The sequence below is a fragment of the Varanus komodoensis genome, unplaced genomic scaffold (assembly GCF_004798865.1).
Source record: "Varanus komodoensis strain SLA01 unplaced genomic scaffold, ASM479886v1 scaffold15, whole genome shotgun sequence".
Lineage (NCBI taxonomy): Eukaryota > Metazoa > Chordata > Lepidosauria > Squamata > Varanidae > Varanus > Varanus komodoensis.
Window position 1 is genome coordinate 8,821,353 of NW_025335440.1, and position 23,487 is coordinate 8,844,839.

The following is a 23,487-nucleotide window of genomic DNA, read 5'->3' on the forward strand; positions in this document are numbered from 1 at the left end:
TGTAGATAAATATTATGTATGTGCCGTTTTAATCTTTCTGCTATGAATTGGGTGTTTGTCTAACTATTTCAAGCTAGGTTTCCAGTTCCAGTTAAGTTCGCTGCTCTTCCGTTAATGATGCCCTGTTCGTTTCCCATTCTGACAGCAATTCCGTGCCCTCTTGAATCTCAAACTCTTCCCTTTCTGTGCTGCACACACCACAGGGCAGAAAGTGGGGGCTTCTCAGCAGTTGGTCACCTCAGGTTGACTTGCCGCCCATTCCACCCCCGTGAGGAAGGCATCCCTGAGCATATTTGCCACATTCCCACCTGAACCCGTAACGTCCCAAGTGGCTCTCGGAGTTTAGCTTGTTCAGCTACTCTTACGAAGCCTTCTTGGCTCGCTGAGGCTTCTAACAAGATTTGGCATGTTTTTGGAGTGCCGAATGCAAATTTTGACATGGGGTTGCTAAGTCCCAAACAACAGGTACTGTGCGCAGAGTTTCAGGTAGTAAGTGCCTGAGCTTGTTCCTCCACTATCCTTTTTACAACACAGAATTGTTCTCACACTTCCTCCAAGGGGTAAAAATGACCTCTTAGAGATGCCTGGCACTTCACTTCTTTTTGGCTGGAGTGCTTGTCTTTCTTAGAGGCTGTAATTTACCCTCTGTATTGACCATTCTCATGTGGGCAGAAAATGGATCCCCAGATCTCCCAGGTGTGTCTGCAAGCTTAGCTAGTTTTATCATTACATTACATTTCAATACCACCCATAGCAGAAGCTCCCTGGGCAGTTCATAGCATTTAAGTTCACCCAGCCAGATTTCAGCCAGGCTCAATCCTGCTTAGCTTCTGAGATTAGGCAGGATCAGGCACTTTAGGCTATATGGAAGTCAGCAATATTGAGCATTGAAGTCCAAAACAATCAGAAGATCTGCAGACATGTAAGGCACCCCAAGTACATAGTATGCTGTAAAACCATAAAGAAATTAACTAGAAATTTTCATCTGTCACTAATATAGAACTTTCCATTTGGTTGTAGCGATGTGCAATAAGGGTGAGACGAAAACCAGTCACCTGATTCATTGGAAAATGTGTTTGTTCTTTTCAGCCCTGACATGGTTCCAACTATATGAGGAAACAGTACATGATTTGGCTGTTCCAGATTTCTATAGAAACTAGTTTTCTGCATAAAACTTGTCATTTCAGAGCCAAGCCGCATGAAAAGATAGCCCTTGCCCTTGGGGGAAAAAAAAGCCCAAGTTCTTCGCAACCAAATCATCTTCCCAAACATTGGTGGGGCAAAAGATTTTGCCAAACCAACACTTCCCTTTCACCCTTGTATTTGCAGGGGAGTAGAGATAGAGCAAGATCAATGGAGTACAACAGCAGAGGCAAAGCATGGATCCCAGGGAAGGCTGGTAGCTAATTTGTGTTTTCCTGCCCCAATTTGTGTTTGGGAGCTATTTATCCCCATCCTACATCCTCAGAATAATAGAACTGCCAAATGATATGAAGACTTGTTGTGGAGCAGAACCTTAGAACTTTTAGATCATTTCTGCTATGTTTCATTTTTTTAAATCCTTAAATTTGTTACACTTGTATTAGTTTAGTACAGTCTCTTTTCTGGAGGATAGTGAATGGGTTCACACAACGCAACAACCCACACGCCTGGGTTGTGTGTTGCCATTGAACTGTGGGGAGTTGTGCTCTGTGAATACAACTATGTTTTGTTGAATAGTGTGTCCCAGCTGCACTGGCAAATCACGATCTGTTAACTGCAAGCAGCACACAGTTCACAACCCAGCCACAAAGCTCTCTTCCTGGGTTGCTGGTGGTTAACAAACCATGTTTGCTGGCACAGCTGGGCTGTACAACTCAGTGAAGTGTAGTATGGCAACAACCAACCAACACTTAGCCTTGGGTTGTCTTGTGTAAACCCAGCGACAGAAGGACTTGTTTCCATGAAGGTTATTTATTCCTAAAGAACCCTTCCCTCTTCGGAAGTGGGGTCCCCTCGTATACCTTTGGAATCTTGTTTGGAGATCTGATTTCTGTGAATTTTCACAGAACGCAATGTGTCCAGTTGTTTCGCTACCCGCATAGCTTAATGATGTGTGCTTTGTCACTAGTTACTTGTAACGTCCATAGGCATATATTTCTAATATCTCATGGCGTCTTTGTGTCTTCTATTTAGCCCCCAGCTAAATACCTCTTGCCAGAAATGACAATATCTGATTATGGGAAGAAATGTGTGGTCATTGATCTAGATGAAACACTAGTGCACAGTTCCTTCAAGGTATGTATGTGATTGAGAATACTGTGCGATTGTCTTGTGTGTGGGGGGGGGGTGTAAGTTTTTCAGTGGACAGATACACACACGTGTGCCCAACCCTACCCAAGTCCCCACTTTCCCTCCCAAGTGTACTATGAAATGTTGCACATCAGGATCCCATTCAGAAGACCACCTGTTCTAGAGACAGGGCACCTGTTCAAAGGTGAGCGGCAACTATTCCCTGTGTTAAACTCGTCAACCAGTGACCATAACATTTAGTAATAAAGTGAATAACCATTACAGAGAGAACATCCATGTTGCTTGAGAGCTCAATGCATTTCAGTGGAGCCATCAAGTGGTCATAAATCAGGTGATGAAAATTCAGGTTCATTGGGCATGCATGTGTGACCCAATCTGTTGGTTGAGTCGTTTGTGTGTGTGTGTTTTGAAAAAACTCACTTTTTAAGCTTACTAAATTTCAAGTACGTGATGAAGTTGGCTGTGACCTAGGAAATTTTCTGGTAAGTCATTCTGTTATTCGTACGCACACTTAGAGAGAAAACGGGAATGTGCAAACCCAAGGGAGACAAGGACCTCCATTCTTCCTGGCATCATTTTGAAAGAGACATTTTCTTCCTCTTTTTAAAAACGTGCTCACTCTTGTGACAAAATACATTAAAGGCTTTCCATTTCTAGTTACTACTGACAAAGCAGTAGCTATTTGTGTCTCCCTGTGAAAAGCAAGGTGCTCTCTTGAAGGAATATCACAATTCCTGTGATCACAGGGAAGAGCTCTCGGGGTCAAGGTGCCTTTTTTCAGAGTTCAGAAGGTCCGCTGTGGAAAACGCAGTGGTGGGACATTCTTCTGCCCATGGCTGTAGAGTTAATCCAAAAGAGTAGGGTAGGCACAAGGTTCCTCCGTCGCAAAGATCTTCTCAGTTGCAAAGCCCTGCTTGTGAAATTCCTTCCTCAAGAAGAGGAACTGGTAGATGTTCCAGCCCTAGGCAAAGATGTTCATTTCAGGACATAATCTGGCTGGCTTTAAACTCGCATTTTTTCTGGATTTTACCATGTTATTTTCCCTCCAGCAAACCTGTGTTTATACTAGGGTTTCTTGGCTTAATCTAATGTATTATTTCAGTTAATTTGTTTCTTCTTTATGAGCTGTCCTGGGAATCTTGCAAACGTGAAAGACTACATGTATCTTCTTAAATATATAAATTGTTCCTTAATTGTTTCTTGATTCATTATTCCTAAATGAGTGATCCCCCACACCCCGCCAAAATGATGCCAACCGCATGCATATCCTTAATGCATCATGAGCTGATGGGGTCTATATAGGGAGATCACACCAAATCATCAAAGAACCTGCTGCCTCCATGTTCTGTTGGTCACCAAGAACAACCAGGTGTTGATGAGAAGTCCACAGGTGGGACATGGGCACCAAAACCCTCTTCCCCTGTTGTAGCAGATACTCAGAGGATGCTGGCTTTGTACTGGAGGCAGCACAGGCAACTAGCATGATTAGGAGCCATTGATAGTCGTCTTCTCCATGAATTTTGCCTCATCCATTTTGTAAACTGTGGTGACCATCACCACATCTTGTGGTAGTGAATTCCATAGTTCAGCCAGCATGTAATCACCAAATTCTGTTGACTTTGCTTTCAAAGCAGGTAATTTGTAGTGTACCCAGTTCACTTGAGCTCTGCGGTGGAGCGAAATAAGCTAGCCGTTCTGAAATAACTGAAAAAGCATGACTATTTTGACCATATTGATACAAATTAATATCACTGGGGACGGCAGAGCAGGCTCAAAGCCTACGGATGATGTCACTTTTGGAAAAGATCATTTCAGCACTATTTCTCAAACTGGAATTTCTTCTAAGAAATAATGTTATGATTATATGGGCCATAGAAATATTTATGCCAGCAACTAATAAATTTGTCAGCTGGTTTACAAATAATCCAAAGAGCTCAGAGAAAGGAGAAATAAAATTCTTAGAAGTATTACTTGAGTTCTGAACTCCTTCCACCCTTGCAAAAGCCAAGGTATCTTTTTAAAAATTAAGAAAAAGGTCCCCTTTTCAAACAAGATTGTTCTAGTTAAGCAAGAACAAAAATCCTAAAAGACCAACCTTATGACTTGGGTAAAAGGAGATACTACTTTAAATAATTTTCTCTACTTTTTAGGGGCAGGGTGGGGAGTCATCTGAACCTTATAAGCACCTACCCCCCCCTCCAGTTGAGGTCCCACTCAAAATCAGGAAGCCCTTGGCTTACTCTAGAGTGAAAAAGAAAGCATGTAGCTACTAGCTTTGGCCTTAAGTAATTTCATTATGTTTCTGGGTCTAGTCTTGTGGTGGAAGAGGAAATTCTATTTTTGAATTTATATGAAGAAAAAGATGGGGAGAGGGGGGTTCCCTGTGTGTGGCAAAGTAGCACAGGATGGAGCATTCTGGAACACTTCCCTCCCCTTGGTCCCCCACTGCGATTTGCAGATATTCTTAAATGGCAGCTTTCAGCATTCCCCCCTTGCAGTCTGAAGTGGCATGACCCACACTGCTTCCTCGTTCTCCTGCCTGCATTATCCAGGCCTGAATCAGTGCAGATTTCATGCAGTTAACCTCATGAATTTGGCTCGCTAGGCACGCACTTTACATCCACAAGTCCTTTTCTGGGAAAAGATGCCATTCTCTTCCTTGAAAAAGCAAAACGATGCCTCAGAGTTCTTGCAACTCATTCTAAGTCTTTGGGGAAAGGGAGGCCTGCAGGGCTGGAAACGCATCCATCTCGGCTGCGTTCCCCAGGAAATGCCCCCAGGAACCATCGCTGTGCTTGCTGAGAGCCGCTGAGGGTTGATATCTCACGTATCTGCAAGGCGCCAGTTCAGGAGAGACTGCCGAAGAAGAAATAAGACCACATCCATACCGACCATCAGTATCCACTTGCGTGTCACACTACAGGCGACTTGCTGGCAGGGGATAGTGTAGCCCAGCGGCTTGCTCTTTTTCCCCGCTCGTTGATCTGCCGCCGCCAGGTAGAAATGGGCAGCCCCGGCCTGTCGTTTCATGCAGTGCTTCTTCAGTAGCACAGAGATCCGCCTGAGACGGACGGGTCTGCTCTGCTCCACCTGGTGGACTGATTTGTGGGGGCCATGCAAGAGCCTTTCCCTGCCAGTGGGGGCACATGCGCTTTGACTGCCCTGATAAAGCCGAAGGCACAAGGATGTTTGTGCAATACGCTTGGGTGTATGTCAGTATGCAAGTGTTTGAACGGGAGACTTTTCCAGCTCATGGGCAGGTGTTCCAAACACGTTTTCCGTACAAGTTTCCACCAAGGTCTTCAGTTTTTCATTTTCCTCTTAGCGAGGGAGCTGTCATAGTACCAATTGTTCTGCTTCTCTAAATCTGGTCTCTTTTGTACTTTTCTAGCCAATTGGCAATGCTGATTTCATTGTCCCAGTTGAAATTGATGGAACGATACACCAGGTGAGCATCGCTACTACTTTCCCATTTAACTTGTGCATGCTGATGATGACCTGCTTTCCTCATCCAACTCTTTAAAAATGGAGGTCCCCCTTGCCCTCTTGATCTTATTTCTGAGCATGTCAAAAGTACTTTACTATCATGTAGAGGCATATGTACGTTGTGATCCCAAATAATGACCCCAGCCCGAGAGAGAGTATGTGACATAATTCTCCAATAAAATTTCACCACAGAAAATAATGGATTGATAAGAACAGTCAAATTACATTGACAAAGGATGAAGTTTGAAAATTAATTGACGGACTAAAAGTTGCATGTCACCAGGATCTGATGGCATTCACTTGAAAATCCTTGAACTCAAGTATGAAATAGCTTAACTATTAACTAAAACATGAAAGTTGTCACTAAAGTTTCAGGAGGAATGGCAAAACTAGCACCTGATTTGGTTTTTCTTTTTTTATTAAGTAGAGCGATTGTGTGAGAGAGAGAGCTTGTCTGGTCTGTAACAGAACTTAATTCAGTGCACAAGAGACTAACTTAAAAGACAGCCTTGTTTGTACTCTCTTGTCTTATCTGACAGTGAAACCTTGAAAACCTCTTCCTTTCCCATGTGCTATTGAGGTACCTGAAAAAGATGCATTCCGATATGGATATCTCGCAGTGATTTTCTGTAGCGAAAGCAAAACTGTAGCATTCACTTCTTTCTTTTAACCTTACCTGTGCTTCTGTATGCCCCCTTCCAAAAATGCTTTTGTGTGCCACATTCCCAACAGATAATGTCCCTCTGCACAGGCTGAGTAATTAGCCACAGCGGATTGTTGTGCTGTGTAAACTCGGGCCACTTCCCAAAGGGTGGCTTGTTTGCGGACAACAAGCCGCCCTGATGCCACAAACCATGAGTTGTCCTAGGGGCTGTTGTATTCACAAGGGGCTGGCAGGCCAATCCTGCCATGCATCCTGGGAAACACCCAGCAGGCCCCTCTGCAGCGGCTGCCAGTTCTGAGCTCACTCGCACGGCAGCCCATGGCAGCCGCTTCTCGAGCGCCCGAGCGGTGCTTGGAAGGGTTTTCATTGGCTTGCTCTCCTCAACCCCGATTGTGATCTCTCTCTCCTTTGCTGCCGTTTGGCCCCTCTTTTTTGCTTCCAGAGTCTTTTTGAAGGGCTCCCCGTGACAGTCCCCCATGGCCTCGCAAAAGAGCTCCTAAAGAAAGACAAAAAGGGAAAACAGGGTTGCAATCAGACTGGGGAAAGGAGGCAACATGGGTGTAGCGGCCAGATCCCTACCAGAGGGAGGGACAATCCATGGTGAGCCCAATCCAACAACCCACATGACGTTGCTTCTTTGCTGGTTGGGGTCACTTTGTGATGCAAACTCACCCAGACGGAGCACCCTTCAGTGCTTTATCCCAGAAGGAGAAAGGTGCCGTGTGGCCTTGGAAATCGTCTCAGACATACTTGCTTTTATACAAAACTCCTACAACATGGGTGGTCCGCTCCCTTCCCTGCATTTCACTGAGTGGTGCAATTAACTAATTTTACATCTGGGCTTCCTGTCTTATACATACCTGTATGTGCACACACAAGCGCATGTTTTCAAAATTTATTTTTATAGTGCAGTACAAAAACAGCCAACCCACAACATTAGACAAAGAAAAACAGAACTAAAACATTAGAATTTTTGAGCGCTGGTACATATGTATTACATATCCTTATTTTTAGTATATAACATAACGTACTACCATTGTTTTAAATAATTACACATAGATTTCAACAAAGACACCCAAATATCCATATATTTCTCCATTTGTAGATTATGCCTGAAGGCCACCTCTTCAAAAATTGAAAAGTTTATTGAATCCTTCACTCACTGTGTTATTGCAGATGACAGTTTAATCTTTCCAGTTTTGTAATATTAGTCTTTTAGCTGTCAAAAGGGTGTGGAGAATCAATTTGCTTTGACCTTGCATAATTTCCAAGAAATGGGTAGGAATTTCCAAAGAACATGTGCTTCCTTAAATGTTAAAGAAATTTATATCAGCAGATTTATCCAAATTACACCGTGCAAAAATGAAGTTGCCATTGGGCATTGCCAAAACAAATGGAGAAGAGATGATCAAAAGCTGCATCCTTTTTAGGGATATTCATGGTAGAATGGAACTCCATAAAAATTGACAAAACAAAACATTAAGTTTCAGGAAATACTTGCCAGGTATGAATACAGGAATACTGTTTAAAACATAAACAAGTCAAGGTATTAAGTTCATTTTAAGTCAGTCTTCCCCAGCCTGGTGCCCTTCAGAGGCATTTGGACCACAACTCCCAGAATTCCCATTCAGTAGGGCCATTGATTGGAGAAGGTTGGAGAAGGCTGTTTTAAGTGCATACCTTCATCATGGGCTTAGCTTTATTGATCCCCATCTGTTGATGTCCCTTGAGACCTCATTAGTCAATTTACTCAACTGTAACTTACATCTTGGGACAAGTATTCCTAGATAAGTAATAAATGTGAACTGCCAGTTAGCATATTTCTGGGTGCATTATCCTCCCTCCCCATAGACATAAGCTCTAACTTTGATGAGTGACTAGAATAACTAGATTAATATCCAAAATCGTTAATCATTTGGATCAAAGATGGAACAGATGACTTGCGCTCCAAAATAAACATTAGAAGAGCAGCACAGAGATTAAGTGTATATTCCTAACTCATTTGGCTATTATGCAAATCAGACATCCCCCATCACTTAGTGAAGCCGTGGAAGGTTGTGAGGTGGGCAGGCATTCTGAACATTTAACCTGCAGCTTGTTGTGTCATCTGAACCTGGCAAAAGTAGGTGGTTGAGGTGCTTAAAAACAAAAACAAAATCCTGCAACTCTTATTAAAGTATGGGCTCCGGGTGGTTTACCGGCCACACCAGCAACCCATCCTCCCAAGTTTGGAACAACATGCCAAGCCATGGTGGCAGTTTGAACATTCAAATATTGGTTGGCACACTTGGAACTCACCGCTGTCTTCCTCTGTCCACTGTTTTTTAAAGAAGTGGATGTAAGTCATCCAGAAGTAGAGGAACTCATCTGAGCAGCCAGGGTTTTTTCCCTTCTTTGCTGTCCATGAAAGCCGAAGGAATATCTTAAAGGCTGCCCCTTCCCATGTGAACTCGTGCGTTTGTGGCAGTCATCCTGAACCCTTCACTGCCATGTATCCTTGCCTTTTCTGAGGGGTTGTGATGCTTGGATCCCTGCAGAAACATTTGCCAGTTAGCTGTTCTTCTGACAGGACTGTGGCTGTTCATGGCCATTTTGTTTTTCTGAGCACTTGTTCGATGCCGTCGATTTATAATTGATTCATTTTGAATTATTGCAAGCTGCTCGAGCAGTTTTTGTGAGGAGGTGGGATAGACATGTTCCGGGAATTATCCACACCGCGGCAGTCAGTGGGGTTGCGTAGTCATTCCCCTCAGTCGTGGGACCATGGGAGCTATAGTTCTCTGAGAAAATATGGGGTTCGCTAAGAAAATCAACAGATCCTCCACCCAAGCTCAATTCCAAAGTTTCTTTAGGGTAAGCCAGTTCAGCTTCCAAATCCAAGTCCATTTGTAATGTTGATAGGGCCTTGGGTACTAGCTGTCTACAAATATCAATACTACCAGGTTTCTCTCATTCCAGTGTAGTGCCTTCCAGGGACAAGCGGTCCCAAATGTATAAGAGGGCAGAATTATACAAAGGGGAGACATGCTTTTCACAGATGGCACTGTTCCCCCAAAAGCAGAGGAACCCACCCTGTCCTCTGCAGGAGGAAGTGGGGCTCTTCCAGAGACCTGCAGAGAAACTGCCTGGAGGATTGTGCAGTCTGAATATTAAAGAATCTTCAGCAACTGTTTAATTGCTTGTTTATCCAGTATCATGTCCACCTGGCATTGCCTTCCTGCCCAGTGAGCTAGTCTGCATTCGTACCCAGAAGGACTGATGAATGCATCTAATTATAGCTAGGAAATGCTTCGCACAGAGACGCAGTATTGTCTGAAAATGCCGGAGGGTTTTAACTGTGAGGGGGTATATGAGATGCAAAATGACGTTGCACAAAAGTGGGGACGATCACCACAGTTGTATTACTCAGTGACTGCTTGAGAGTTGAATTTCTCGAATGTCGAAGTCTTCAGCCTGGGATGATCAGCCAGACTAATGTAGATCGTATTAAAGCATGCCTGTGAGCAATATCCGAAAACACGGGGCTTCGTATCGCAGCAAAATTGTCCATACTTCATTACAAGATCCTGTTTCCTTGAGCAAAATAAGGTACACAGTGTGTTTTTCTCCAGCAAATGGGAGCGGAGGGGAAAGCAGACCAGAGAAATGACGAACCTTGGACACTTCTATGCATGGCTTTAGTATGTGATGACTCTGAGCCTATATTCTTTCCCTGAAGTGCAGTGTTCCTTGAGCTGCCTTTCTGGAAGAGGCTGTAACCCGGTTCAAGTAATCCAGGATAGGCTGTGTACATTCCTGATGGCCTATCCTTGATTACTTGCAGTGGGATGCAACCACAGCACAGTGAACGGGACGCTGGAAGCCTCGAGTCCACACGTCTTCTCCCGACTCTTGCAGCAAGAAGGCCCGCAGAGAAAGGCACTTGGCTACCGGGTGCTGGGGCGGCTGGGCTGCATTCACCACTTCCCCGTATCCCAGGATCCACCATAAGATCTTCTGCTAGTGGGCATGCTGCTCTAATGCTTTTTTTCTATCTCTGCAGATGTAACCCTGTCCCGAGCAAATGTTCCTTGACACTAAATGTCCCAAATACATTGAATACAATCTAAACTAGCTATTCCGCAATAGCCGTGGCAGCCAGCAACATTCCTGAAATAGCCCTTTGGTCAGCTTTTGTCATAAAAATGCAAAAATGTTTTTGACCACATCGGAGTCTAGAACTTTGCCTTTGAGGGTTAAATGGGGCGAATTATGACTTTTCAGTTTTCTGAAGAGAATTTTAAAAATACTCCAAAACTGGCAAATACTTAAATTGTTTTGATAACTTGATGTCTAGGGGTGTTTTTTAAAAATGGGTGGGTGAGGGCTAGGTTTCCAGTAAGCAGATGCAAAGAGCATGTGAACAAAATGTTGGACCCTTTGGTCTGATCTCGCATAGGAATGCTCATATTCTTTTATTTAGTGAAGCGAATATTAGGGTTCATGGGGCCATTAAGCATGAAAGAGCACTATATTTCATAGTTGTTTCTCCTACTTCCCCTCTGTGCCTGTCCCTTTGGTCTACGTCCTGTTATTTTGGGAAACTAGTTAATAAAGGCGGTTATTAACATTCCCCTCAAACAGTCCACACTAAGCAGAATAGACTAGCCAGAAATTTGTCTGTGAAAGAGATGGGACAGCACAGAAAACACTAGACCTTAACAATAATTTATCAGTTTTGTTTGAAAGCCACCCATTAGCATCATGCTCTCTGAGTGGCTCTTACGATACTGTTATTAACATTAAGTAAAATAATACAATTAAATTATCATAATAAATAAAACAAGATATTATTATTATTATTATTATTATTATTATTATTATTATTATTATTATAACATTTCTATGCCGCCCCTTGCCGAAACCTCGGGGCGGCTTACAACATGATAAAATACATTGAAATACAATAGTACATAATAAATTACCATTAAATATAACAATACAAAAAATACATTGATTTACAAATACAAAATTAAAATTATCAGTATAAAATAAAAGTATAGGAGGAGAAAGAGAAGGAAGAAGAAGTTGCCCAGGCCAGATCATATGTTTTAACAATTGAAATGATGAAGATAAAATTGCAATATGCGTAGTCAAGTAAAAATAAAACATAAAATAATATATCAAAACCTGTGCATAATATAGATGGTCTAAGTGATGCTGAAAGAGAAAAGGTTTTGTTAGACACCTGAAGCTCACCAAGGCAGGCGCCGGATGAATCTCGGTGGTAGAGGGTTCCATGACTGGGGTTCCACTATGGAAACAGCCCCCCTCCATGCCGTCTTAGGGAAAGGAACTTGTGGGGTCGGGGGGGGGCTCAGTTGTTGACGTTCGGTGATGGGCAGGAATCTCTGGAGTAAGGTGCTCCTTATGAAAAGTTAAGAAATAAATTGTGTAGTTTTGAGTAGCAGAACCTAGTAACTGAACAGACGGTAGTAGATGGTGAACTGGAGAAAAGAAATGGGTAAGGACCTGCACTGTTAAATATTCTTACTATTCTGCACTAATATCTGCTGTACATATTTAGTAACAACTGGGACAGGGAGTGTCAAAATGCTCCCCAGGGAAAGGATTTTTATTTTATTTTATTTTATTTTATTTTATTTTATTTTATTTTATTTTATTTTATTTGAAATGAATCCCTTTATAGGAACAAGACATTTTGACGGCTGGTTCCATACTTGGATTATGCATTTGCTCAGATCTGCAATAGCAGCATTTGTTTTAAAATAAGGTTTATTTTTTTCAATCCTGCACGTTGTCTGTCAAGAAACATGACTAGGAAAGAGGGTGTTTTTGTCCTAATAAAAATGGATCCTTTTTTAAAAACTGGGGGGAAAGCGCATGCATACACCTTGTGATCTGCCTCACTGTACATTTTCTACTCTAGTTATCTGCCCTACAAAAGAACCTTACCCATGATGCTTCTGCCATTTGGATTAAAGCACAGAACATCAACATGGGATCTGTCTTTCTGGCCTCTCTGCTGATTTATCCTCCGTCGTCACAGCACGCCATGGAGTATGCCATTCCTGCCTTGAGTCTCAGCTACTCTTCTTTTCCCGTCTTCCCCCAATGTCTAGGTCTATGTATTAAAACGGCCGCACGTGGATGAGTTCCTCCAGAGGATGGGAGAGCTCTTTGAATGTGTGCTCTTCACAGCCAGTCTAGCAAAGGTAGGTCAGTCCCTCTGTGCGCCTTCCTGCTTTACCTGCTCTCCGGTATCCCCCCACATTCTGTGATGCAAGAGAACCTTTGCTGCTTAGCCAATATGGAGGGCTGCTCCTTAGAACTGTTTGACGGCTGCCCGGGGCTTCAAAGGAGAGATTGAGCTGAACAAATGAGCACTTAACGAAGTTGGCCCCAAAAATGCTCTCTGCTTCTGGAGGCCAAGTTCCCGCCACCCACCCTCCATTCCCTCCCTTTGTGATGTCTGAAATCTCCTTCAAGGGCCATTTGTAAGTTGGACTTTCTTTTCATGTAATATCAAATAAGGAGAAAATAATTATCTTCATCTTCTCCCCCTTCTCTTCTGTTTCTTTATCTGGCAGGGTGTACTTTTGTCTGCTATAGTGTGTGGGTAAGTGTTGCCATGGTAACAATCTCACATATGGACTTGTCTCCTGATGTATCCTCCGCGCCTTGCTCAGGATGCCAATGTGAAAGGCTTTTTTTAAGTTACCATGGTTATCGGCGGGTGGGGAGACGAGTGGGAATAAATAGTTTATTGCTCAAAGTTGTATCCCAAAGCTGGGCATAAGCCAAGCCGATCCATTTTAACACGAGGCTGGTACGGACGTCATGCAGCCCAGAGGATGCAAAAGCAGAGCTAGGTGAAATAGCCTTTTCATTCTATGAACCGTGTTTGTAAGGTGCGGGACTGATGCCGACGTAGCGGGGTCCACGTTGGGGTGAGGAGGCAAGAATCAGTACTTGTGCATCTGACTTAGGAACCTGTTTGTGAGCTCAGCAGTAGTCCTTGTTCTGTTTGTCCCGTGACGTTTGATGTGGCGTCCTTAGAGGTGATAGCCAGCACAAACGGTTGCTTTTCTGGGTACAGAACGAAGTCAGATTCTTACAGACTTGGTAGCACTGAGGAAAGCAAAGGGTTGTGGGGAGGACGTGCCACCAGGGATGTGTCATGCTCAAGTCAATGAAGAGGAGTGTTCTGTCCACAGCAGCCTCTGCGAAGCAGTTGTTCCCGTTCCTTGCCTAAGGCAAGATCATTCTGCTGGGCAAAGGTGTGGGCGATTCTTGGCAGAGAGCAGAGCTTTCCCCCCTTTGTCTATGAATTGCATTTCTCTCCAATAGCCACCAGAGTGTTTCACACTTAATTAAATCTGCAGCAAAACTGTTCTATTCCAGTGCAAGTGGGCCAGGTTTGAGATGCTCGCTACTCATTTCTAGACAATGCCAGGCAGGAATGGTGTCATGGCTGGGGAACAGAAGGTGAAGTTGTGTGTCTCCTCCAACATTTGAAATGAGAAGCCAGGGCTGATGTCATTTGTCCCCATTTCTGCCCTTCAACATATTTCGTGCAAATTGCAACGAGTGCTTGGGAGGTCTCACCAGCCTACTTAGGCTGCCTGCTGAATCCGCTTCCTGTTTCTAAAAGGCACAGGATTTTTGTGGCTTAGGCAGCAAAGTCTGGGCTTTCTAGTCTTAAAAAGGAACATCTTTGGGGCCGGGGTTCGGCCTTTCTGTGGACGAAGGAACCAGCATTCATCACCATTTTTCTTTGCTATTTATCTGCAAGTTTGCTTTCCACAGGGTCTAGGGTTTACGATCTCCAGAACAATGAAATAGACTTTCAGTACAAAATGGCATGGCCGAGCATCAGTTTGAGTACAGTTTGAAAATTCATTTGATGCTGCCTTTTTCGGGAAGGCCTTTGGCTCTCTAATATTGCAGGGGCAACCGTTAACTCTCTGTCTCGCTGAGTTTCTAATGTGATTTCAATTTCATGCATTTTATTATTTGCTTCATGCTGTGATTGAGCTACTCAGGCAGGATTTTAGAAGTGATAGGAGATGTATTTTAATATTTAGACTATAAATATTAAACTACATATCCATTATTGATCATTCTAGGGTTGTTTGGAAAGCCCCAAGCAAAGAAATATCAGGCCTTCTAATCTGCATGCTGGTATCAGTGCGAAAGACTTCAGTGGCATAAATTCAGTGGGCAACTTGGAATAGCCGTGAACTAGCATGGAACCCCTTGGTAAATTGCTGGGGTCCTTGAACTAATGAGTCTCCCAACAGGACTCAGGTACCTTCCATCTGTTATCACTGGACTGCTTAGACATTCCTCCTTTCTCCCTGCGATGCTCAAATGGACACTCTTGAGAGGGATCAAGACTATCAGTAAATCCATCATCCAGAGTTTAGAGCCATTTTGATGTTGCCATTCTTCAACACTCTAGTCAAATAGGAAGGCTTTCTGAATTTCCCTTCCTGAAACTCCGAATCATACGCAGTGCCACACTTCAATCCAAACTTGGGGTGGTCTAAATTATTACTGTGAAAGTTGACAGTTGAATAGTGTTAATGTTGGTCTCTTTGGGCCTTACTTCATGTCGGCCTGTGAAGAAATCTATTTTAAGATGTACAGAGCAGAACCTAGTTCCTTCTTACACCAGTAGCCCAAAGCAAATTCAGTCTATTTGTGATGCTTTTCTACCTCTCCCTGTGCAAGCTTCTTTTTCTTGCAGGTAGAGGCTGCCTAAAGGCTTCCTGGGCAGAAGTTTTCCTTTTTGGCTGGAGATGTTGCGGGATCCCACTTAGAATCTGTTACAAGATTCTAGGTTAGCAATGCGCTCAGACTGGCCTGTGGGGGGAAGTGTGAGGACAGATTCTCTGCCATTTCTGTCCAGGATTCTCCTGAAAATCAACACGTATTTTCACTTTGTCTAACTAATTCTATCCTTGCATGGAAATGGTTTGGTAAAGTGATGCACTTAAACATTACACCACAAAGGACTAAGTTGGAAATTTCCTCTTTCAGATTTGAGGCTCTTTCATAATCATCAGTGGTGCTTTGATATGGTTAAATGGGCCAGGTTCATAATCTTTCAAGAATAAATGTTGTCCATTACTTGATTTTTATTTATGCTCTGCACTTCGCGGTGCGTTTACAGAGTCAGAATGTCTTCATTTATTAGCTGACTAGGACAAAGCATAAAAGTATCCCAAATATTTGTGAACTTGTACTAGAAATTGGTTTTTTGGAGTTAAAAAAAGTTACTTTTGGGGGTGGGGGGGACATCCTGGGCCTCCGGTCACCTTTCTTGCTGAAGTGTGGGCCTTGATAAGGTGCTGCGGTAAAAATACCTTTTTGGGCAAAAGCTTGTACGATTCCATTGCCTTACCTCATTCATGGGATTCTGTGGGGGTGGATCAAGACATTACTCTTTTCCCCTAACAACCCTCCAGTTTTCCTCACCACAACTTCTGTCCCTTTTCTTAGCCAAGAAAATCCATGGAGGAGACGGGGACCAAATTAGCTGCATGGAACCTTCTAACTAAGAGTGCTAGGTGAAAAGCTTCGCACAGAAGTGCACATGAGGTGTTGATTTTTTTACAAGGAAAGGCGCCTTAATTTTGTCTTAATTTTATAACCCGCCCTCTTTTTTTCTCTTTTCTTGTAAAATCTAAGTATGCAGACCCAGTGGCGGACTTGCTGGATCGCTGGGGGGTTTTCAGGGCTCGACTCTTCAGAGAATCCTGCGTTTTTCACAGAGGAAATTACGTGAAAGATCTCAGCCGACTCGGGCGAGAGTTGAGCAAAATAATTATAGTGGATAACTCCCCTGCATCTTACATTTTCCACCCTGAAAATGCAGTAAGTAGTTTGCCGTCAATTGAGTGTCTTGTTTTGTGCTGTACAATTTTTGCTGTTTAAGATACAGCGTAGCAATATCAATGCAGAGGAGGTGTTACATGAAATGGCATACATATTAAGAGGAAAAATAAAGTTAACGCCTTAGTTTGTGGTAGCAGTTCCGCAACTGGACCAAGGTGGTGACCAGCGAAGCTGCTTTTCTCCTGCATTTTCACCGCAGGCAACTAGATAAGGACTGATAAGGGCCAAACGAGAGTGGATTTTATAAATGAAGGATGTATCCAGCCTTGGGGGATCAGGCCAGGGGCCTCTCTGGTCCAGTTATTCTGTTCACAGAGTGGCCAGCCCACTGCCCTCAGAAAACTCACACACAAGGTACCATTTCAACACCCTTCCACCCATGTTCCCCAGCAACTGGTGCATATGGTCCTCCTGCCTCTGACACTGGAGGTGGCATGTAGCCATCAGGACTGGTAGCCATGGATAGTTTTGCCCGCCACAAAGTTGTCCAGTCCCCAGTTAAAGCCATGCAGTATGAAAAATGGCTCCCTTTGATCCTTCCTGAGTCTTCTGCAGCTTGGCTTCATGGAGTGACCCCACTGGAGTTCTAGAATATTATGAGGGAGGGAGAAAAATGTCCCCACATCCCATTAACTTGCCATTTTCGAAACCAAACAGTCCTAATCTTGTAACTTTTCCTCCTGAAGGAGTTGCTCCATCGCCTTGAAATTCTATTCATTTTTTATTTATTATATTTATACCCTGCCTTTTTTTCCTTTGGCAGGAACGCAAGACAGCTTACATAATTCTCCCCTTCCTCTCCACTTCATTCTCACCACAACAACCACCTTGTGAGGTAGGCTGGGCTGTGAGTCCGTGACTGGCCCAAAGCCACCCAATGGGCTCCATGGCTGAGCGGGGACTAAACCCCGGATCATCTGAGTCCTAGTCCCGTGCTCTGAACCACTACGCCGCACTGGCTCCTTTAGTTGCCCTTCCTTTCCTGTTGTCCAGCTCCACAGCATCCCTTTTTGTTTAAGAGCAGTAACCAAAACTATTTGCAGTGTTCCAAGCATGATCTTTCCAGTTGGACTTTCAGTTCCTTCCCTAATTAAGCCCAACACAGCATTTGCCTTTTTCACAGCAACTACACAATAGATCAGCATTTTCATTGACTCGTTTGAACAAAATGGCAGGGAGCCGGGTCACTGGAGCTCTGGGAGGTATTGCAATCCAAGGGTGAGGAAGCTGTTTTTGGGAACTTGACCACTGGCCGTCCTGGCAGAGGCTATTGGGAGTTGTCCAGTGAGCAGATTAATTTCCAGTAAATGCCTAAAACATGCCAGCATTTGTTTGCCTGTTAGATTTCCATCCTTCCAATTAGTCAAAATGGCTCTCCCCTGTGAGATGCATCAGTAGTTGTTCAGTTTTGGAGCATCTACTGTTATCCTGCAGAAAATACGGACGTTTCAGTGGAAAAATAGGCATATGGATCTTTCCAGGTGGCTAGTTCTTGGAGCAGTGAATGAAATGTCATGGAATTTGCAGGGTAGAAAAGACGGGCAAAAGCAGCTTCTCATCACCTCTCAAAGCACAATGGCTGTTGGGTAGGTCCATCTCCTTTGGTAGCATCGTTTCTCGCTTGTCTCAGCTGTGGCGACTTGCTCAGGTGTTTGCATTTCATTTGGCAAGGTCCCTTTTGCTTCATGCTAAGACTCTGTGTTTGTTTCAGGTACCCGTGCAGTCCTGGTTCGATGACATGACAGACACGGAATTGCGAGACCTTATTCCTTTCTTTGAAGGACTAAGCAAAGAGGAGGAAGTCTACAGTATGCTTCACAAACTGTGCAACAGGTAGCCCTCCCAGGTAGCCCCGAGTCACTGCCTGAGTGCAGCCTCTCCCAAGACATCCAGTCGGACGCGGCACCCCAAAGAGGCGCATGAGCAACCGCGCACTCGCTCTTCCTCTTCGAGTGAGTGCCGCACACAAAAGGACAATCGTGAACTGATAACGCTACTCAATCATGGGAATGCAGATGCCGAAAGGTGATAAGACTACTTTTTTTAAAAAGAAAAAGAAAATTTAAAAGAAGCTATTTTGAATGGGACTGTTTTAATGAATTTCATAAATGGACACATTTTACAGAACCTGCTTTTTTCTTAAAACATGCCAAAAAAAATCAAAAGCTTGATGTTGTTTCAGCAAGTTGACTTAACCCCTTCCCTGCCCAAGCCATCCCACTATGCAGATCATTTCTCCCACGCCATCCCGCTTATAGAGCAGTTGATCTGACTCTAACCTTTCTTTCTTCCATGATGAAGTGCCTTTTTGAATGTTGTTTTGAGATTTTAAAAAAATCATTTTTGTATAAGCCGTATTTCCAGACATCTTTTAGTCTTGTATTGTTTAAATGCTTTAAGAAGAAAAGGTTGGAAATCTTTTATAGAGCACTGTAATATATGGAAACAAAGGAGGCGGTTCAAAGAGGTTCTGTCTCTGGGATGATGAGTTGTATCAGCTTCGGTTGTGTCCCATTTGAAAGGTTCAAGAGGACAGTTGCAGGAATCCAAGTCAGCCTGGTTACACAAAGGTTGGTGGCACCATTGTCTTACTCGCGGGTCATGGTTCGCACACAGATTAAGATAATCAATCTGCGTTTCTGATGGAACGCCGCAAAATGGAACGGGACACGCACACCGTGACACGTGGTTCCTTCGCGCCTTCGGGAGGGGGTCTTTTTTCTGTCTGCAAACGCACAACTGCCAGGTGTTTCGGACAATGTCACTCGTGACATCCTGAAAAAAGCATGGTGGCAAAGGGTTAATTTTTGAAGCTTGAATTCTTTCCTGACGGAGGCCTCAGTCACCCTGTTTGCAAGATCTGAGCCCCAAGCCCGAACAGAACAAGCGAGAAGGCAGCACACGAGCGCAGCTTGTCGGTCCCCGGAGACGGCTCCCGTTCTTGCTGTGCCTGTGTGTTTCGTTCTTGACTGCCCGCTGCTGAAGGTTCACCAAAGCGAGCTGAACCCTGGCTGTTATACTGTTCCTGGCCGCTGTGCCTGTGCTTCTAAAGCTCTCATTACAAAACGCAAGATACGGGCCACCAAGTGCTTGCCCCTTTTTGTATCAACCCGACACCCATCAAATATATTGGCTGGCTTACTCAAACCCAGACATTTTTATCTCAATTGGGGTAGTGCCCCCCTGTTCTCAGTGCTTCATTGTTGAGGGTTGAAGACCCTCTTCTTGCTTTGAAGCTTCTTTCTATACAACTATTCAGGCCCTGATTTTATGCTTCCCATGGCGAAACGTTGTTCTAGCATCCCTCAGATTAGACCTCGAGTTGTTGCTTCTTAGCTGAAACTCTGGAATGATTAGAACAGATGTCTTGGAAGTTCCTCGTAGTTTTGTCCAAGTTTCTGAAATAATTTTCCATTACTTGGGCTGTCATTTATCTCATATGCCCATCCGCAGCCTCTGAATTTGTTCAGGGTAAAGAAAAAATAACTGTTTGTCCTTGGAGAAAGAATTTCTGATATCAAAAATGTCTTAACTTCCATAACCTTTTTGAACTACTTGAAGCTAAAAGAGGGTTCACCCAGCAGCACAATCCTTTTCTGATGATATTCATCTCTCTTCTCCTTCCTTCTCGCCCTCCTTTTCTGTACCCAAGGCCAGCTCCCCCCCCCCCCCCCCCTTTTCACCACCTGAACTCCATAGTTGCTCCAATTAGCCATACAAGACAGGCTTTGTCCAAAAAGGTTTGGTGCTTTAGCCCAGCAAATCATCAAATGCTGAAATGGCTTGTTGTCGCTACTTGCCTTTTACCTGGTTTTGGCCAGTAGTAGCCTCAAGGAGCTGAGACAGAGAGATTGTTCTCAGCTTCAAACACTGAAGAGCAGCTGAACTGAACCCATTCATTCACAAGAGAAGCAGGCCAGCTTCTGCAGACAACGAATCAGTCAGCCTTCCCCAACCTGGCACCTTGCAGATGCCTTCGACTGCCAGTTCCCATCACAGCTGAGAATTATAGGAGCTGGCAGTCCATCATGTCTGATGGTCATCAGGTCGAGGGCGACTGAAATAGGATATCACAGGCACAGTAGAAGACAGACCTTTCACCCCATAATATAATTTCACGCAGTGTTTGCAGATCGCTTGCAGTGTAGTATAAAGCAGTCAAGTCCCATGTGGCGCAAACGATTAGCCATCCATATGCCATCGACACCTTGTTCGCCCACCGGAAGCTCCTACCTTATTACTGTATGTTTCATTTGCCAGGAACCTGGCGGTGCAGAAATGCCAACAACTAGGGTGGTGGTTTTTTTTCCTTTTTAGTTGTTTAAAGTATGGATTCTGGTCAGTCCATTAAGCTTACCTTCAATCAAAGTGTTCTTTAATTTTGTTTTTGAACTCAGACTAATGAAACGGTTGTACTGCCAAAGCATGTTCTCTGAGCAGTATTTTTCCACTGTATTTCTGGCCTTCTGAGCCTCAAATACAGTCTGCAGGGAAAAGTATTCAGGTTGTAGTAAGGTCAAGTATGATGGGAACGGTTGAAATTAAGGAGGAGAAAACCACTGGTGGTTCTTTTAGCTTGTATTAAACTTCTGATCTCCTCAGCTGCCTGTTTCCATCATCTTGCCCTTTCTAGTGCGAAATGACCTTCTGACAGTTTTATGCGCTCTTGTTTGTACATAATGCAGACCATTTTCATTCAATGTTCACTTTTTTATAAAAATCAGTGATTTTATCTCTAACCAGTTGCCTTAAATGTCTGTGAATGAATGTTGATCATTAAAGTGTCTTGTAACTTGTGAAAGCCCACATCCAATGGACAATGGAACTTCTGTTTTTGGTTTCTTCCCACTGGAATCCTACCCCATTCTGATGAATTCTGTGATACTGAATCTGCCAAGTCCTTGAAAAACTAAGCTCTCTTTGCCACTAGGTTCTGTTCCTGGAAGAAGGACCTTAACAGGAGCAAATAAAGTTGTTTGACTGGTAGTAGTTCAGACCCATTGCCCAGCATTGCAGAAGCTGATACAGGTTTAAGAGCCCATGAAAAGAATTCTTCCAAGGCCCACTTATGCATGACATGAAATCGCTGGTTGGCTGTAGCTAAACCGTGGAATAAGACGGGGGTACCTTGGCCTTTCCTTCTCTGCAATGTGTCGTGAGCCTGGACGAGTTCATTGCCGCCTGCAGGAGCTGTCTTCATTTCTGTACAGTCCTGTGGACCCCGGTGATAGCTCATCGCACCGTGTGTGTTTGAGCTTAGCCAAAACTCCATGGTCCGTTGCAAGAGTGTTTTCCAGACAGAGGGCTGCCAGCGCTGCCGATCCAAGGCATTGCCCACTTCTTTCTTCTTTGTCCTCCTTCATCCATGTTAAGACAAAAAGGATGGAGAAGAGGGTGCAGAAACCCAGGAAGGGTGCAGATGGAAGATAGCATCCTCTAGAAACACGCAGACACGCACACACATGGGCAGTTTCAGGGTAAAAGCTGCATCCAACTGCACACCTGCTTGGTAGAAGTAGCGCTGACAACTTTCATGATTTTCTGCATGAAGAGTATCACAGGCTTCACTGAATATTTTCGGATTCTAAGCAGGAACAGGATTAGTGATCTGCATATATTGCAAGCACTAAAATTCCAGCCCTGGACATCTGTTCTAGTTGATGTGTCTTGCTATTTTATGAGCTCTTACTACGCATCTAGTTTAACAAAGCAGGAAACGTGTTTTTATGAAGCCATGAGGGTGAAAAATAATACTTCTAAAAATGGGCATGTGGTTTTATATGGTGGCAAGTTGGATCTTATGTCTGGTTTTTCCATGTGCAGATAAAATAAAACAAGGAAAAATGGTGATCCAGACACTGAAACTTGATTTCATTAGCAACTAGCATGTTGCCTAACCTGAAGTTCTGTTGTCGGTTGTATGCTGGGTTTCAGGGGTGGGTGGGTGGACTTAAAAGGACATGAACCAGCTCACAGGTGCAGCACCTGTGCATGGAGGATTCCCTTACACTCGGCAGACCTCTGTTTCCCTTCTCTGCATGCACGTCTACTGCCAGCGCAAAGGGAATGAGGTGGCTCACATTTAGCTCCTGGGTCCCTGTCTAGCTTTTCCTCTCACTTAATAAAGTTACTTATGCTTTGCACCATGAGTAATTTGCACTGAGCAGAGGGGGGAGACTGGATGGGATTTTGCGTGGCCTTCATGCGAAAAGGCAGCAGGAGGAAGGAGACAAAGGCTTGCTAAGCCTACGGGAATTTCTGTTGCGCTGAAGCGCAGTGGCTTAAATTGTGCCCAATATAGTTTATATGACTAGGTATTAAGTTTTAACCCACGCTGCGAAGCAGAACGCCTTGGATACATGAAAAACATCTTACAGATATAATTATGGTCAAACTGGCAAACTCTGGCTGTGCCCAGAATATATTTTGTCAAAATGAAAAAAGAGAAAAAGTGCAGGTTTTTGGATGGTTGATTGTCAGCAAGGATGTAATTGCTAGAGTTATTTTGGATAACCCAGACAGTTCTGCTTCCTCTGTTTCCTTCTTACTGTATTTTTTTAAAAAAGAGCAAAGATTTTTCATTGCTGAACCTCTCCATCTTGAAGAGTTTCAAACTTTAGTGTATACAATCCTATGTCATTGCATTATTTATGATTAAGGATGATTTGGGGAACAATCGCATCTCAAAGACCCTGGCTTTGTATTGGGGAGTTGCAATTTGGAAATGTCAGTGTAAAAATCTGTAGTCTTTATATTTTCCAGCACATAAAAATACTCTATAGAACTGGTTTGTTAAAAAAAATCAATAATAAAACACAAAACTGCACAGCCCTATTGTAAAATAAATGTTTTTGCCTCTGATTCCAAAGGTGCTACAATATTTTGTCTGAGTGGCTGGGAAGGCAGTTGGGGTTGGATAATTGCTTGAAAACTTATTGGCTATCTATGCAAAAGAAACCAAAATAAAACCCTGTCTATTTTTTCTATGTTATTGTAAAAAAAACAAGAAAGAAATGGATCACTGGGAAGTCTGATAGGAGAACTGGGTGAACTGTTTGTTAATATAATAAAGGAACTGTTTACACTTTTCCATGCGTTGAACAATTGCATCGTACTTGAAGAAACTAATGCATCAAGGATCC

At 43.6% G+C, this 23,487-nt stretch overlaps 1 protein-coding gene across 1 annotated transcript in view; it reads left to right on the forward strand.

Moving 5' to 3' along the window:
• Positions 1-23,173, forward strand: part of CTDSPL (CTD small phosphatase like) — a 70,495-nt gene extending 47,322 nt beyond the window's left edge. The window contains exons 4-8 of the mRNA XM_044425340.1: positions 2,176-2,277; positions 5,684-5,740; positions 12,565-12,657; positions 16,139-16,324; positions 18,057-23,173. Of these exons, the coding sequence (XP_044281275.1) occupies positions 2,176-2,277; positions 5,684-5,740; positions 12,565-12,657; positions 16,139-16,324; positions 18,057-18,182 (564 nt within the window). The 3' untranslated portion in view covers positions 18,183-23,173. The remainder of the gene's footprint in view (positions 1-2,175; positions 2,278-5,683; positions 5,741-12,564; positions 12,658-16,138; positions 16,325-18,056) is intronic.
• Positions 23,174-23,487: the final 314 nt, after the last annotated feature.